Below are 19,229 nucleotides of genomic sequence, written 5' to 3' on the forward strand. Positions count from 1 at the left end.
AATACATGAACACATTGTAATATAGCCAATAAATGGAATACTACTTAGCATTATAAAGGAATAAATTATTGGTACAACTTATATGAATCCCAACAACTGATATGAATCTCAAGATAATACAACCATACCTCAGAGATATTATGGGTTCAATTCCAGATCACCACAATAAAGCAAATATCACAATAAAGCCACTCAACACAGATTTTTCAGCTTCCTAGTGCATATAAAAGCTATATTTACAATAAACTGCAGCTTGATAGTGTGCATTATTTAATAGTGTTATATCTAACAAAACAATGTAGTTAATTAAAAAACACCTTATTGCTGTCATCTAAACCTTTAATGAGTTGTAATCTTTTTGTAATAGTAACATCAAAGATTACAGATCTCCATGACAAACATAATAATAAGGTTGATAATAATAAATAATAAAACTTTGAAATATCGTGAGAATAACCAAAATGTGATACAGAGACACAAAGTGAGTAAATGTTGGAAAAATGGCACCAATAGACTTATTCAACTTGTAAAAGCCACGGTATCTGTGAAGCATAGTAAAGTGAGGTACTGTAAAGCAAGGTGTGTCTGTATACTGAGTGAAAAAGTCAGACAAAGAAAGCTGCATACTGCATAATTCTGGTTATATTGGACTCTAGAAAAATGCGTACTAGTCTATAGTGACAGAAGAGAAATCAGATCAGTGGCTTTCTGGAGGTGGGAGTGAATGGATGGAAAGAAGGGAAAGATTATACATTTACATGCAGATGTTTATGGGGACTGAAGAGGCATGTGACATTCACGGGGGTATACATGTGTTAAAATGTATCACATTGCATATCTTAGACATTTATTGCATGTCAATGCTCCCTCAGTAAAACTTTTAAGAAGCAGTTAGAAGAAATCTTTCAGCAGTACAGTTAGTTTATCTAAATGAACACTTGAATCAATATATTGTTTTTCTACACATTTAAGTCACTGAAAATATATTAGAATATTTATCCTTTCTAGCTTACTCCTTTAATCCAAAAATGAAAACAAAACAAGAACCTAATGGGGGTAACCATCATATATATGTATCTCTTTAACTATCACTCTTTGTGGTTCTTCTACTTTATGTTATTTGTGACACAGACTCAGTAACAACCAGTGAGTTAAGAAATGATGAAGCAAGCGGAGGAGGGATTCTCCTGGACTAGTTTCCTTTGTATTCAACGCCCTCTTTAAAGGTGCTTGTGTTTGGACCCTCACAGATGACACGATTGGAAGTAACTGAGATTGTTAATGCTAGAATAACTATTGTTGACTTAATAAACAAAAACATACACTTGACAACCATTTTCCTAGTAGTTTCCAGTGTTACAGGGCAGATACTTTATTAACTCAGATTTTTAAAATTAAATTGAATATAAATGGAAGAAGACTATGTTATCACTCAGGTTCTGCCTTTATCACTAAGATTAGACATATACCACATTAGCCTTAATTAATCTAATTCATCACATCCAAGGCACTTGTGAACATGACACACCCTTAAGAATAATTAAGAAACAAAATACTGCCAATTAAACTATAACATACCATCAATTGTAAAATATATCTAGGCTTCATATATGTAAGCATGTTTTTCAATATATGCTTTTGAGTGTATTATACCTATGCTTTCTTTTAATGGAGTGTGGCTAAATGTAATAGTATTACATGAATGTGGAGAAGGAAGATTTCTTCCCCTTTATTTCTGTATAGGAAACCCTGATGCATGTTCTTCTATCAGACATATTGAGGAAGCTACATTTCTCTGTAGGGATGTATAAAACAAGTGACCTGATTTCATAATGGACCTTCCTTTGAGAAAATGGCCATAAATAAGACATTCTAAAAGTTGTAACCAGATTGATTTGATCCCCGAAAGAAAAGTAGGGGCTAGAGGTGACCAAAAGCACTTATCACTTGCTTTTCTACTATGAAACAGCAGCTGACATATGTCCCCACTGAGTATCACTTTTTGTGTCTACTGGCTATCAGTTAAATTTATCTTCCAAACTGAAACATATTATTACAAAGATTTGACATGAAAACTATTCTGTACCACATAGCTACTAACAACAACAGCGACAGGAACAGAAGGTAGGTGCTGCTATATTGCATTACAAAAGAGAAAATAATAATAAAGAAAGAAAACATGATGACAGAGGTTTAGCTTTCTTAACATTTTCTATCTTGAGATACTCTTTCTACTGATTTAATTATTTATTCACATACACGTATATCCATACCTGCATTCACATGTTTCATTTGTGCAGGAAACTCAAACTGCTTAATTGCATCATATCCTACCATGTGCATGTGACTCTATCACTGAAGATCAAGCACACAGCCAGGGACCATGAATGCAAATAGTACCAAATCAAAAGAGAGAAACTTTCTATTGTCATCTGAAGTGGAAAATGCTTACATATAATGGAGAAACAAAAATTACCTAAGGCAAAAAGGCATGAGCTATAAGATAATTCAGAACCAGTTTAATTATACATTGTGCATGCAGATACATTTCATTTAATTGCATATTTTGCAGCACTATTATATTTGCAACATAGAAGTGAAGGATATGAAGTTGTAATGCTTTAACTTCAAGGTACTTTTTTCCAATAAATATTATTGCAAAGCTAAATAAAAACTTAGTTATAACTATGTTACCTGTATGATAAAGGCATAGGAGATGCTTTTGAAAACTACAATTTAAGTAACAGCCTTTTCCATGTGATTCACCCTCCCTACTTCATCTGAAGAGCCTCTGTTTCCAAGTTTCAAAATTCACTAAAATTCCAAAGACAGAGATGGAATTGTGTCTGGTTGCTCAATTGGTAAGAGCTCAAATTTAAGAGTGAAAAAATACGGGCTTCCCTGGTGGCTGAACTGTGAAGAATCTGCCTGTTAGTGCAGGAGACGGGTTCTATTCCTGGCCCAGAAAGATCCCACAGGCTGTGGAGCAGGACTATTGAGCTGGTGCTCTGGAGACTGGGGGCTGCAACTACTGCGTCCATGGGCCACAGCTACTGAAGCCCTCGCATCCTAGAGCTCCACGAGAGAAGCCACCACAACGAAAAGCCCGTGAACCGCAACTAGAGACTAGCTCTGCTTTGTTGCAACTACAGAGAAGCCTGCCCAGCAAAGAAGGCCCAGTGCAGCCATAACTAGATAATGAATTTTTTTTTAATGAGTGAACAAATAAACTTTGTATGTGGTCTTCAGTGTGTTATGCGTGTGTCATTGACATCACAGATATTAATACAAAGTTTTCTCCCCCATCAAGTATCTGGCAAAAAGACCAAAGACATTCAGATATGCCGCATCCTCTGAATCTCAGGCTAAATCCTAAATTGAAAAGAAGACTTACACTAGAATTGGGGGGTTAGATAATCATAAAAATTTTCTGTTACCAGACCCTGTAATATGACTTCTAATTTTATGATTAGTAAGGCTGAAGTGTTTCCCTAAAAACCCAAAGGAGGCCACAAACTTAAATATGTCATGATTAAAAGAAAGTGTGTTTTTGGAAATTGTAGTCATGAGGTTATATAAGGCTAAAAACCTTTATATTATAAAACTTAATATCCTTCCATCAACTTCTAGTGGAAGAGGTTATTCTATGAAACTACAGGGAGATTCACCCAAAGTAAAGTTCTTGGATGTGTCTAAAAGAATCCAGGTATAAAGCTCAGTCATTTTGATAGTATCTCTTGCTTTATGCTCTTGGTGACTTGTCCTCTATACTAATATTACTAATCACTGGGATACTTAATGCATCCAGAAAAATAGTTGCTTTGATAAAAATGGAAATTACTCTTAGCAACTGAAAAGTGTTACAATAAGTTGGGAAGAGCATTAGTTTTAGAATCAGAAGACCTGGTCTGCTTCTACAACACGTTAGCTCTGAGACCTTTTGCAGCTATGCAGTTTTTCTGGTGAGGCAGTTTAAGCAGCCCTAAGCCAACTCTGGAAGAATTAGAAATATGATGACAGTTAGCTGTGACTCCAAATATGAAAAATAAATAGCTCTGTGTCCCTAGAAATAGACGACACCTCTGAGAGCAAAAGTAAATAAGTAAATAAAGCACTCTCATAGTTGGCACTGTGAAAGGAAGAATGTTGAAAATATAAAGAATATCAAATGATGAAGCATCATATTATTAGTCTGGCCAGCTTGCCCAAGTGTCTTGGACTAATCTTTCCCTGCAGAGTCTCATTTCTCCATCTACAAACTGATAATAGGCTATGCAATCTTTAAGGTTCTTTCAGCACCCATTTCCTTTAGGTACCATCTGAAATGAGGATGTGTCCTTAGCTTCAACAACACTGAAGCAATCAATAGCTCACAAGTGAAATTTTCTTGAATCCATATGTACCATTTCTCTATGATAGCTAAACATTTATTGATTGCTAGACTCAGTAACTAACTCCTATCCCCAGATCCTTTATCAATCTAACGATTAAGTAATTTGAGTTTGATTTGATAGACAAATACCACACAACTCCAATTTATTTTTTAATTTCTGCAGTCCTTAGTGACTGGCAGTTTCAAATAAACAGTATTAATAAATCATCAATCTGTAACTAAAGAGCAGGTTCTTTGACGAACGTTCACCGGTTGCAGACGGTGGGGAGTCTCAGAGGAATATCTGCCATTCTCACAGTTACAATGTGACGGAAGAGGAGCCATTTGAGAAGGTTAAAGACTGGTTAAAGACTGAGGAAAAGGGAACACAAACTACCACAAAAATGACTTTGTGAATTGATAACTGGTACTTTCTTACTTGCAATAAAAGTATAAAAAGGGAAAAAATTACTTAATGTCCTGGTTTCCTAACAGGCATTTGATGGAGTGTAACAAAAGATGATTTATAAATGCTATCTGAAAGAGAGATGGAGCAGGAACTAAAAGGGGCAGGAAATTGAATGTATTCTTCCCTCCCACCTCACCACCAGGGTTCAGAATAGTCTGGAAAGGTTATTCACATAATTATTACAGTAACTGGTTCAAGGCCTTTTGAGCACAGCTGATCCGATTGTGTGTTAATGGCTGTGAAAGCAAGATAAGGAACATGTAAAGTAAAGAAAAAAAAATCTGCCTGTAGTGCTATTAGCTTGTAGGATTGTCATAGGAGATAAACCAATGTTGCTTTAAAGCATATGGCTTCTTTATTACAGAATAACCCCAAGTTTGCCCTTGTGTTAGGGGTCACTTAAGCATCAGTGGCCAAATTTTAGTTTTTCGTTGTTGGTGGCTATGTGACATTATCTAGTGATCTTTCTGGTGTCTGCAAAAGGTCATATGGTGAAATGAAACTTGACAAAAAAACTGTAGTTAATATAATGTGGTCTGAATTTTCAGGGCCAAAACACGTGAGAGGCATCTGGAGATTTCTGTCTGACCAAACCAAGGCAATAATATACCTCCTGTTACAGATGACTGACCACATTCTCATATTTGGATTACATTCAGTAAACATATTCAACACTTGCTGCATAGAAGAATACTCTAGGGATGCAAAACTTTAGCACAGTAGGCGGATACTAACAGCTGACCCAATGGGGCAGGCTACACGGTGAGAGATGGTTGTTCATATGTCTCCAAAGGATATATATTAAATCTCAAGTAAAACAGGTAGAATTAATGGAGAAGTGGCATTTGGCTTAAACCTTGAAGACTGAACAGGGATTGTGAGAGCAGGATATTTTAGACTGAGGGGTCTGAGTTGCAGGATCACAGAAGAGGGATGTGTGTGGGGATGAGGTCCAGGAAGGGGTTGTTCATGGCTGATTAAAAGATGAGCTTGAAAAGGTAAAGTGGAACTTGTGCTGGTTGTTAAATTAGCACCTGTAAGCTTCTTCCTCACTCTGCTTTGTGATGCAAGGGCCAGGACTCTAGAAACCACATTTCTGCACTGCAAAGAGAAGGCTCTAGAAAGAGGCTGCAAGACTAGAGGAGGGAGAAGGGATGTGCTCTATATTGCTCCCTCTCTGCTTGGGATTCCTGTGAATGGCACCTCAGTGAGGCATTCTTCCCTAAGCGGCAAAGGAACCTAGTTTGAGTTTTTCCAACACTTGTAGTCCCAGGTACGTCACACTCCCACCTCAGAAAACTTAGCTCCAACCCCTGGCTAGTGGAGGCTCCTCAGAGGTCTAGGTCCCAGAACGGTGCCTCCAAACTTCTTAAATTTTAGTAACTGCAACTCTTCTGCAGCCAGAGAGATGGTAGCTACTTCTTGTCCTTGATAACTCTGCCTACTTCCAAGTTCTCATTTTGCTCTACACGGCCTTGTTAACAACTTAGACAGATCGGACTTACACACTGAGCACAATCACTTGAAAATAGCACCAACTTTCTTTTTTTCCCTTTCCTAGTGCATTTCTTTTTAAAAACTCTCATTTTATATTAGAGTTCAGTTGATTCATGATGTGTTAGCTTCAGGTGAATAGCAAAGTGATTCAGTAATGCATATACATGCATGTGTGTCCAATCACGTCAGTCATGTCCAACTCTTTGTGACCCTGTTACAGATTGTAGTCAACCAAACTCCTCTGTCCATGGGATTCTCCAGGCGAGAATACTAGAGTGGGTTGTCATGCCCTCCTTCAGGGGGTCTTCCCCACGCAAGGATCAAACCAGCGTCCCTGATGTCTGCTGCATTGGCAGGCGGGCTCTTTACTATTAGCACCACCTGGGAAGCCCTAATACATATACATATACATACATATATCTATTACATATAGATAGATAGATACATATATCTATTCTTTTTCAGATTCTTTTCCCATATAGGTTATTACCGAATATTGAGTAGAGTTCCCTATGCTATATGGTAGATACTTGCTATTTATTTTATATATAGTAGTGTGTATATGTTGGGGCTTCCCAGCAGTAGGGACTTTACTAGCAGTAAAGAACCCACCTGTCAATGCAGGTAGACAAAAGAGATTTGGGTTTGATCCTTGGGTCAGGAAGATCCCCTGGAGGAGGGCATGGCAACCCATTCCAGTATTCTTGCTTAGAGAATCCCATGAACAGAGGAGCCTGGCAGGCTACAGTCCATAGCGTCACAAAGGTTCAGACATGGCTGAAGCAACTTAGCACGCATGCATGCATGCAGTGTGTGTATGTTAGTCCAAAACTCTTAATTTATCCCTCTCCTCCTCCTGCCTTTCCCCTTTGGTAACCATAAATTTGTTTTCTAAGTCTGTGAGTCTGTTTCTGTTTGGTAAATAAATTTATTTGCCTCACTTTTTTAGATTCCACATGTAAGTGTCATCATACGGTATTTTTCTTTCTCTGTCTGACTTACTTAGTATGATAATCTCTAGGCACACCACATTTAGAGATAACGTTGAAATGAAATATCTATTAGGGACCTAAGAGAGTCCTTACTTGCATTGTCTTTTAACCTTTTATCTCTCATTTCCCTTCAAGAGTACTGTGTCCAGTGTTTAAAAGCCAACCTGGGAAATATCAAAGGCACTGCTTCTTTCCAAACTAAAGTCACGAAGCTTAATGCTGATAAGAAAAGGCAATACCCTTCATTTCTATTTCTCACACATGCCACCAACCACTTTAAAACATTGTATAATAATGTAGTTGCCAAAAGGCAGCCAATTAAGTCTGCCTGACTCTAACCTTCTACTCTTAATAATTCAGTCTGAGTGGGCGGATGAGTGGCAGGCAAAAGAGAAGGTTTAAAATGTTCATTTCCAACCCTGACCGGTACCATGTTTCTCCTTTCAGGAAACATTTCACCTAAATTATTAGAAGGCAAACGGATCTTATTTTGTTATTGCAGCAGTGTGGGGAAAAAGCTTCTAAGATTCTATTGTCTCACTGATAGCCTGTTTTGCGTTTAGTAACTTATTTTAAGCACTTCTACATTATACCTCTTCTGATTCCTCTGGTTTGATCCCATACTGTTGGAATTTCTCCCTCTCTCCACTTTGGTGAAACTGGAGAACAGCTTGTGGTGATCTCTTGATACTAATCTTCCATATGTCTAAAACAGCCTTTTCTTTCCAAAGTGATTAATCCACCTTTCCATTTTCACACTTTGCTGTATTTCCCAAGCATTACACACTTTTGTTTCCCAGTGGATCCTCTTTAAGCATTTCCCATTTCCCACCCCCCTGGGGAAATCATGCCTTTGCTGAACTGAACAATACTAAACATAGCATGTGACAGTCACTTCATGCATTCTCTCTGTACTCAGTGCTGCGTAATTCTATCTGCAGAGGGGTTTCCAAGGGGGTATAAATAGCACTCTCCTGTTGTATTCTTTTGCAGTAGCTAATAGAAAAACCACATGATTTTTTTAAAATTCAGATTTAAGTAGAGATTTCTTTAGAAGCAAACTTACAGCTTACAACTTTACTATTGACTTTTAAAAATTTATTAAGGGGTGTTTTTATTTTTATAAAGTACGTTTCTTTTCCGTAAAGTGGGTATTTTTAATTGAAGTATAGTTGATTTACAAATGTGTCAATTTCTGCTGTACCACAAAGTGATTCAGTGATACACACACACACACACATATATACAAGTACACAGTAAAAATATCCTTTTTCATTATGGTTTAATCATAGGACATTGGACGTAGGCCCCTGTGCTATATAGTAGTATCTCGTCGCTTATCCATTCTATACCAAACAGCGTGCATCTGATACCTCCAAACTCCCACTGCGTCCTTTCTGCCCCACCCCCGCCCCCGCCTCTTGGCCATCACCGGTCTGTCCTCACTGCCTGTGAGTCTGTTTCTCTTTCCTAAATAAGCTCGTTTGTGTCACACGTTGTATTCCACATTATAAGTGAGATCATATGGCATTTATTTGTATTGTTTAGGTTATTATTGGAGTATAGTTTAACATACTATTGGAGTATAGTGTATATATATAATATACATGTATATATATATATAGGAGTATAGTATATGTATATATTATACTATTGGAGTATAGTATAACACAACTTTACAATGTTGTGTTCGTTTCAGGTGTACAACAAAGTGAATCAGTTATACATATACATATATCCACTCTTTTTTAGATTCATTTCCCATATAGGTCACCACAGAGTATTGAGTAGAGTTCCCATTGCTATGTAGTAGGTCTTTATTAGTTATCTGTTTTATACATAGTAGTGAGTATATTGCAATCCCAACTGACTTTTTATTTAACTTCAAATTAGGCAGGTTGGTAAATTTGTGTGATACTAAGATACAGTAAACTTTGGTAATCTAAAATAATTTGCCTTTCTGCTCTTTTCCTTCAAGAACACAGAAAACATTATTAGTTTATATATCTTTAAATTATCTTTATTTATTTATTTTTTAATTGAAGGATAATTGCATTACAGAATTTTGTTGTTTTCTGTCAAACCTCATCATGGATCAGCCATAGGTGTACAAACATCCCCTCCCTTTTGAACCTCCCTCCCATCTCCCTCCCCACCCCACCCCTGGAGGTTGATACAGAGCCCCTGTTTGAGTTTCCTGAGACATGCAGCAAATTCCTATTGGCTATCTGTTTTGCATATGGTAACATAGATTTCCATGTGCAACTATGGCTGCATTAATTTACATACTCTAAGTTGCAAGAACTGAATGTGTTCAGGGACAAATTACGTAGAGAGGTAAATGTACTTTTCAAAAAGAGTAAGAACATAGCATTTTTCTTTGTGGGCAGTGGTGGAAGTGTATTTTGACATGTTTAGAAAATAAAGTCTATTATTTATTATCTGTTAATAAAAAGTAGGCTGGATTAAGTAGGCACATAGCTTTCGGAGTTCATCCATTCCTTCAAAAAGTATTTCCTGAGTGTTGTGCGTCAGGCACTGTGGTAGGCATCGGAAATACACAAGTGAAGAATGCAATCAGGATCCCTGCCCTCACGAGGCTTAAAACTGAAATGATGGGTACTTGCTGGTTATTCTGTTTGTCTCCCTTACCAGTCACCCTCATCTTCCCTCAGAATCTCCGCCTTCCTTTTGTATTGCCAACTGTATTCTCTGGGGTTGCAGGCTGGCTTCTAGTTGCCTTTCAGTCATGAACTCAGCAAGGAGGAGATTAGGATGCACAAAGAAAAAGTCAGGATGTGAATTTCCTGCTCCTTTCCCCAGCTGTGTTCCTCTAATGCATCTCTGCACAGACATAGCTGCTGTAGAGTGGTCCCTGGACAACACCGCATCTTCAGGTCTCTGCCTTCAGGTGACACTGCCTTCCACCCTTGCTCATTTTGGCTTCATGCTATCACTAGTCTGCAGATACTTCAGTTTCTTTCTTAGTTCTCTTGGATCTTCAATTTATGCCTAAATTCTTCTGAGCTATCTGAGTCTTTCCAGTTGGATCCCTGACTGATAAAGTGAATTTTGTTTTTTCAAGTAGTGAAACACATATGTGAATACTTTAAAACTGTGTTAATGTTGATGAAGAAAAATACAAGATTTAGATACAGAGTAATGGATGTGAGTTATATACTTCAAGTATTGTAGATGAACTCTTAGAGAAAGATGTTTAAGTTGAGGTCAGAGAATAAGTGGGGGCCTGGAGGAAACAAGGGCAAAGCCCATGAGATAGAATAGAGCTTAGTATGCTCCATACCAGAATTTGGTTATATTAGTCTATGGAGAACATTTAGTTAAACTACTCTATGTGGACAGACTGAGGGGGCAAATCAGCTTGAGTGGCAACATGCTGATCGATATCTAGTGACAGGTACTGAAGATTTTGGACAGGCAAAGGTATACCAGGGAATCTTTTACTTATTAAAGTGGGATGCAGCTCAGGTGAGCTGTAGGAATAAAGCAGATGCTCAGGTATTAATTTGAAATTGCTGTGATCACGTTGAGGTGCAATGATGATCTATTTCACATGATAATGTGCTCTACAGAAATTAACATATGTAAAGATGCTATTTCTTTGATCTTATTTACTTTCAACAGAGTGGTAAATTAGTCTTGAGGTAGGGATAAATCTCTTCATAGCACGTTCTTTTTCTTTTTCCCATAATTGTGACATTTCACATAAAGAATAGGCAGCAGAGACCTTCTTGACAGTCTGTGTGCTTTGTTCACCTTCCTACATAGTTATTTATTTTCATGGGGAAAGAGGGAGTAACAAAGAAGGAGTGGAGAAGCTGAAGAAAATGTGGTATTAAAAGAACTTAATTTGGCAGTTAGATCCAGCCTAGAATGAAAGGGACTTTATGGATCAATTTACTAAGCATATTTCAAGACTTCTGAAAGCAAACATATCAAATTTATTAAATAAGCCTGCCTGGGGAAATATCCCATATTGCTTTTTCTCTATAAATCTAGTTCTCTAATTTGTTTTACAGTATGACCTCCTTTCGTTTGTGGCTTTAGTGCAAATTCTGACATTTAAAAATTATTTAACTGTAGGATATACTAAAACCTTTGACATCAAGCCAATATAATTATTTTTGTATTTATCAGAATTGAGCAGTTCACTTGGGGCATTTTCAAGCATACCTGACACCACAACTTTGGAAAATTATGAAAAACATGACTTTTAAGGTAATATTTAATTATTAATATACATGGGTTTGGAAATCTTCCTTGGATATCTGCCAAGTAACTCCTGGATGAATTTTAAGTTATTGAAATATACTTCCTCTTACAGGCATCTTTTGTTGGACTGCTCAACACTTTCGATGGACCAAACAACAATCTATTTTTTTTTTAATTGATTATGATCTGACTCTTATTTAGATTTAAACAGAATTGCACATTATTTCAAATAGTTTTAATATTACAAAACATGGTGATTACTATTGTTATGTTCTAAAACACCTTTTTTATTAGCAGAATTTTTCATATTTACTAAGATTTTCACACCCACAGACTAAGCCTACTACAAATATATTTATAGAGCATGTTTTATTTCCAAGTATGTTATATTTATGCTGTGGGAGTTTGCTCACCATGACTGAAGTTGAATGATTAGTAACTCTGATAGAGATGCATTTATGCAAATTATAATTATAGAGTCTAGAAAGGACTCTGAGGTCTTATCACCCTAAAAACACAAAACAGCAACAGTCTATTTAAAATAAATCATAATAGTCTAATCAAATATAATCAAAATCTCACTCATGTTTTTATGCCCAATATTCTTATTGTAAACATCATTGACAAGTGATTATACATTGTGAGATTTAAAGTCTCAGAAATAAATCATTAAGCATAGCAGGCATTATAGTGTGGTATAAATCATCTTCCTGATTTGGGGAATAATTGCTTGTTGTACATATTGACAGCTGGTGCTATCATGTTACCATTATTCCAGAAGAGATTAATCTGTTGGACCAGAGTGACTATTATCTTTATGATTTTTATACTCTTTTCTTATTATATCTTGTCAGAATCTATATCTTTTACATAGGGGGAGGATAGGACCTCATCCCTTTTTTATTTACATCATTGCTGCATAAAATTTAAGAATGATACTGAAATTTTAAGACAAGTAAGCAAAGACATGTGAAGCTCTTCTTTTATTACATTTCCTTTATGTTAAAATAGCAAACTTATATACATTATTGCTCAGAGAAATGACCAAAGAGATAATTATAATTGGTTACTTCATCAATTCCCATTTGCCTTTCTTTAAAAAACTGAATAGCCACCAAGGAGCTTCAATGTTTAATTCAAGGGAAATAAAACCTAGCAAAGTAAGTGATATAAAAATAGGACATGTCACATTTTAATAAACGATTGTGTCTAATTATAGAAGTTTGTGTACTTACTTGCCAAGTGCAAAGCATTCCATCTTAACAGTTGTTCCCTTAGCAGCTGTAACTGTGAAAGGGAAATGGACCTCAATTTTCGGCTCATATTCTCCCATCACACCTGGGAAATAAAGAATAGTCTTTAAACATTAAATGAATGTCACAATTTCTTTCCAGTTCTGGAGATGTTACATTGAAAACCACTGTGTTGTCCACATCTGTCTGAAGACAGCTAAATTTTTGATGCATTGAAATAAGAAGTGCACACAGACTTAAATTGTGGTGAAATTCTAATCTAGCTTTAAGGACTGGATTGCATGTATATTCAATACCCTTTAAAATAATAATTGTTGAAAGTGCCAATCAACATTGGTAGTTTAGCTACTGATTATATTTCAGAGGAAATAAGTAACCATGAACAAATCTCATGGTAAACAATGGTGCTGATTTTTTTTTTTAATAGGTAAAGTCCTCAGAACTTTGTCATTGTCAGATAAATGAATGCTTGTTAAGTCAACATATATTTATTTAATATCTATAATATGCATACATTCTGTTAGGCATTGTGGGAGATACAAAGATAAATTATCCATGGGTTGTGCTCTCAAGCATTCAAGTGTATTCTTAAAAAAAGAAAGAGTATTTACTCAAGGGGAGGAAAAGAATGGGGCTTCTCTGGTGGTGCAGTGTAAAGAATCTGCCTGCCAATGCAGGAGATGCAGGTTCAGTCATTATGTCGGGAAGATCTCCTGGAGAGGGAAATTGCACCCATTCCAGTATCCTCACCTAGAAAATTCCACGGACAGAGAAGCCTGGCGAGCTACAGTGAGGTCCTCTGTCCATGAGGTCGCAAAGAGTTGGACATACTAAGGATCACAAGCACCGGAGAGAAGAATTACACATCAAAATCATTGTAATGTAAGATAGAAAGTGATGTTAAGTGTTAGTCACTCAGTCACTGTCTGTCTCTTTGTGACCAGGTGGACTGTAGCCTACCAGGCTCCTCTGTCCATGCGATTCTCCAGGCAAGAGTACTGGAGTGGGGAGCCATTCCCTTCTCCAGGGGATCTTCCCAACCCAGGGATCTAACCTGGGTCTTCTGCATTGCAGGCAGATTCTTTACTGTCTGAGGCACCAAGGAAGCCCAGAAGGTGATAAATGCCCTGAATGAGGTATCCTGAAAGTATTATGTGCCTTTGAGGGAATTATATGAATAGTTAGCATTTGTATAAGTGAGAGAAAGATAGGAGAAAGTAAATGGAACCGCAGGAACAATGACAAAGAGATCAGAAACCACCAGAAATAGGAATATCAGTTTCTCTGGCCTCTTGATTTGTAAAGGGAAGTCATACTAGGCAAATTTGGAAATATAAATGGAGTCAAAAAACTAGAGGACCTTGATTATCAGAGGAAGGCATTCAAACTTTAATCTGTAAGTAATTTGGAGTCAGTGGAGTTTCAAATAGGAGACTGGCAACTTGCATATATATATATCTGGAATTGGAGCAGAGAACAGTAGATCAATTATATTGCTTCAATAAGATAAGTTTGAAGTAATGAAAACCTGGACTTGAGTCATATAGTAAAAAAGGAGAAGATGCATTAGAATGAGGAAAAAAAAATAAGAAAGACTTGAACTTGGCACACAATAGGTGTGCTGGTGAAAAGGTTGTGGGCCTCGTCAATAATAACACTAAGATTTACAGCTTGAGAAGGAGGTTGAGTGATGTAAGTAAAAGAAAAAGGGACACTTGGTGGGAAAAGCTACGGTGGGAAAGCTGACTTTCATTTCAGGAGTATCATCTTTGATGCTATATCATATTCAGAATGCAATGAGAGGACAAAGCTGGCGGTAAGTTTGGGCAGGTGATGTACACTTAACGGCATCAGTCACAGGTGGCGGTTAAAGCCATGAGCTTGGAGAGGGTTTTCACTTATCGGAGAACAGTATACCATGAGAGTCACTTTGCTGCACAACAGAAATCAGTACAATATTGCAAACCAACTATACTTCAATCAAAAAAAAAAAAAAAATACACGAGTGATGGTGATTGTGCTCTCTGTCAGTCTTGGAGCTAATTTCCTCCCCAAAATAATTGTTAGCAATCCCACAGAGGACACAATTGTGATTGAGCACAGATGCTTCTCTAAGGAGTGTTTGTGTGCGTATTTTGGCATGTCTCTCTTCAAAGGCATATGTGTACGTAGAGATCTGTGTATGTGTATAGCTCTATGTGTAATTCCTTGGTGTGTGGGGGATGAGCAAAGAGAGAAGAGAAAGAAACTCAGACAGAGGAAGAAAAAATATGAAGGCAAGATGCTCTGGACATGCAAAGAGAGAAATAGCTACCTTTGGCAAAACAAAAACAAAAACAAAACACACCTTTATATTTTATATAAAAAACTTTATATTTTATATAAACCTTATATAAAATTTATATTCATTTTTATTATTATTATTTAAATTTTTTAATTTGAGATGGTCTTTGAAGGAAGAATGTGGACAACTTCAGGTAGAAAGTGTTTAAGTTCACTGTGGAGAACATTATCTCAGCTTTTTTTTTTTTGGTACTTTTTTGCAAAGCAATCATTGAGAAAACATCACTGATTTTTCATCAAGCTTGTGGACACTGGCTCTGTTTAAAACTAGACTATGGCATCTCTGACGTGTCAGTGGCCTCTGTGACACTCTTTTTCTAATCTTTAAACTGGGGGAATAGAAGAGAACTACCATTAATGTATTGTGCTGCTCTGTCAGGCTAATTCCCCCGATTCCTTTCAAGTAATGTTCCCTGAGCACCAGAAGCCTGGCATATAGCTAGGGAACTAAGTGGTCAGTTCTACATCACTCAGAACAGATGTTTAAGAACTTCTTCTCCATCTCTTTCTCAATAATGTTTTTCTCTTCAAACTTCTTTTATCTTAGATCATTCTGCCCTGCCCACATATTTTTCAACTTCCTTTCTTTTACATTTTTATATTTTTCTTTTTTCCTACATATTTCCTGATGGCAGTATTTGGCCTGCTGGTGATAACTGGCTGAGTGTATCCAATGAAGAGGAGTTTATCTTCAATGTCCTAATACTTGGAAGTCCCCATATAAACACTCCCCGGCATCCATCAAAGTGGTTACCTTTGACTGCCCGCCTGAAGCAGTCCCTGAAGTCAGCTTGTGATCTTCTCATCTCCTCTTAACACTGATTCTGTAGTATTCTCTTTCCTGTCTGTCAGTCTGATGATTTAGCAATGCAAGATTTACCATGATGTCTATTAAACTTAATGCCCTACTTGCATAGGTCACTGTGAGTGTTGGAAGTTGCTGAGTTCTGTAGAATGTTGTAGAAAGGCAGCAAAAGTCAGACTGAATTTAGAAAATATTTCTATATAATTATTTGCAGCACATTGTTTAAAGACATCTCAGAAGAACTTGAATCTCCAAACTCCAGTAATTTGTTTTGATTATTTTTTCCTATTCTAACTAAAATTTCCTTTTATAATCCATTTTTATAATAATACTTTTGCATTTTTTTTATTAAAGAATGTCTACTAATTGTACAACATTGCAGACCTTCAAGACAGATCTGCCTCTAAATAATACCAAGGATATTACTGACACTATGGGCTAATAGGAGCCAGGCCCATGTCTTCTCTCAATTCTCTTCCAGATAATGTTTGTGAGTTGCAAAGAAAATATTATTTTATAGCTTTAATTCTTAAGGGTGACTCTAAGGAAAGACACTCCTCGCAGTATTTTGGAAATAATTTTTGTCCATGTAAAGGCTTCTGGTGCTTCTTAAATGATTCCTGTACAGCCAAACACATTATTAAGCCTCACTCCAGGGCCCAGGGTGTTTGTTAACATCTGAACTGGATATTAAATATAGAAAGTTTAAATGCAAGGCTTCAAATTATATTACCTAGCTTGAACTGCATTGTAAGAAATAACTAGTTCTTTGAAATTTCACTCTGATAGTGGTGATATGAGGATAGATGAGAAAACTCTTTAGGTATGTCTTATTCTTTAAAGACTTGATTACACTCAGGGATTAAGCTTTGCTTTGTGTTTGCTTTGCAATGGGATAATTATGTTAGAGCTAAAGTTCACATTAAGTTATATAATTTACCTTCTTTTTTTTTAAAGATGAGAGGGTTCAGTCCAAAAGGTCAAGTAATTGGCTCAAAGTCCTATTGAAAGCTGTTGGTGGAAATGGGACAAAATAGGAGTTTTTTCCCCTTAAGTTTACAGCTGTTTTCTTGACATCACTCTGTTGAGGAATTTTAATCACAGAGTATAAGAATCCAGGCATATCACATGTACCAATCAATCATTAACTGTCTACCATGGATATTTGGATTATTTCAACTGAGATTTTTAATATCTCATCATATGCAGCTTAGCTTGTAATTTATTTATTTTTTCAGTATGCTCTGATGACAAAAGGAAAGAGAAACAGCCTTATAAGACACATAAAGATCAAAATTTTAGGCTTGTCTCTTCAGTCAAAGTAACTCTTTTATTTTTTTATAACTCCTGGTATTAAGCTAAATATGCTCAAGAGACACTATGTTCTGTCTTCATCTTGTTCCCCACACCTGTCTCTCCTGGCTTAGTTGGCTGACCCACTTCAGAATTATATGCCACTAGAAGATGACCTCAAATTACTCTAGTTCCTAGTAAACAGAAGGCTTCCAGCTGATAGCACAGTACTCTCCTTCTATGTCTTCATGGTTGTTGATTTTCTTATATTTCAATTACTTGCAAAGAGTTAGGGTGCTTTTCCTAAGTGGAATGCAATTTAGAGCAGTGTTTCTTCAAGTGCATTGGCAGAACAAAGATACAATGACTTCACAATAGTCTGGAAAATTTACTAAAATTTTAGGCTATAGGTGGAGAAGGAAATGGCAACCCACTCCAGTATTCTTGCCTGGAAAATTCCATGGACAGAGGAGCCTGGAGGGCTACAGTCCATGGGGTCACAAATAGTCAGGCATGCCTGCATGCAGGCTACAGAGTTCAATTTGAAGCCCAGTGATATATAAACTTTGGAAATGGGACTACAGACTGCATATTTTAATTGTTTTTTTGATGGTTTTATATACATTAAAAAAATTCAAATTTGGGCCTACCTTGATACTGACTTTTATTACATTATTTGTCATTTTGAGATTAGAGTGTAGCAGACAAATGACTGAAAGAATACCATACAGAGAGTCTATAATCATATTGCATTCAATGATGGCTTGCCGTAACAGTAATGAACATTATATTTAACACATATGTACTGGAACTAACACCAGAGCTGGGTTTTTTTCTGATAGTCTAGACATCAGTTCTTACTGGTTAGCGTCTAGGAGATTGCAGTTGCTAGATATATCAAATGAGGTTTCCATCTGACACTAAGAGTAATGTCATGTCTAGGGTACAGAACTCATGTCCAATAAACCTTAAAAATTCAACTTAGCTAATGACTTAAAAAGGTTTGTCTGATAACCTCATGTTCAGTAATGGGTATTCACATTTTTGTCTTGAACATTTTTGCCAATCATACTCAACAACTGTTCCTTGTCTTCCCAAGAATAGCTACTATTTTTTAGTGCTTTTTTGGGGGAAGTACTTCTTCTATCTTCTCTAGCCATGAGAGTTAAATGGGAGCCACTATCTTCCTATAGGATCTGCTGTAGTTATTAACTTGTCATGGGCATCTGACCCAAGCGTGACCAATTAGATCACCTCACTGCCTTGGGCACAATCTTTGATTCATGGATGGGCAGCTGAGGTTTTTGAACTCTGGACTAGTAGCCCATCTTACTTTCTCCTTCATGGCAAAACAGAGCCTGCATGTCTGAGAGCCACTGAAGCATCCATAACTGGAAGGAGGCAATCTGCCATTGAAGAGAATTAAGCTAATGACAATTCAGATAGAATTAAGCCAATGCAGGTAGAGGAGAGATGAAAACAGAGTACTGGTAGCATGTCAGTTCTACTTGGGATTTAGCTACTTGATCTTCTCCCAGTTAAGTAAAATGAAGTCCCTGTTTTGTTTAAGTTATTTTAAATAGGGTTTCTCAGCTGCAGACAAAAATGATAACTGATAACTCATTGAGCTCAGCATAACCAGTGGTGACTCTATGTCAGATTCTATTTCATAACTTACCCGGTGGCTCAGTGAAAAATAATTTGTCTGCAATGCAGGAGATCTGGGTTTGATCCCAGGGTCAGGAAGTTACCCTGGAGAAGAAAATGGTTATCCACTCCAGTATTCTTGCCTGGAGAACTCCATGGACAGAAGAGCCTGGAGGGCTACAGTCCATGGGGTCAAAGAGTCAGACACAACTGAGTGACTGACACTTTCACTTTCATCATGCTCTAGATTAGGCAAAGTAGAAAATGGAATGGTGGTGGTGTATATCAATATACACAACCCACAATGTTTCCTATTTTAAAACAT

At 36.9% G+C, this 19,229-nt stretch overlaps 1 protein-coding gene across 1 annotated transcript in view; it reads right to left on the reverse strand.

Moving 5' to 3' along the window:
* Positions 1-19,229, reverse strand: part of CNTN5 (contactin 5) — a 1,534,958-nt gene that overhangs the window by 340,130 nt on the left and 1,175,599 nt on the right. The window contains exon 9 of the mRNA XM_043897056.1: positions 12,799-12,901. Within this exon, the coding sequence (XP_043752991.1) occupies positions 12,799-12,901 (103 nt within the window). The remainder of the gene's footprint in view (positions 1-12,798; positions 12,902-19,229) is intronic.

The sequence above is a fragment of the Cervus elaphus genome, chromosome 1 (genome assembly GCF_910594005.1).
Source record: "Cervus elaphus chromosome 1, mCerEla1.1, whole genome shotgun sequence".
Lineage (NCBI taxonomy): Eukaryota > Metazoa > Chordata > Mammalia > Artiodactyla > Cervidae > Cervus > Cervus elaphus.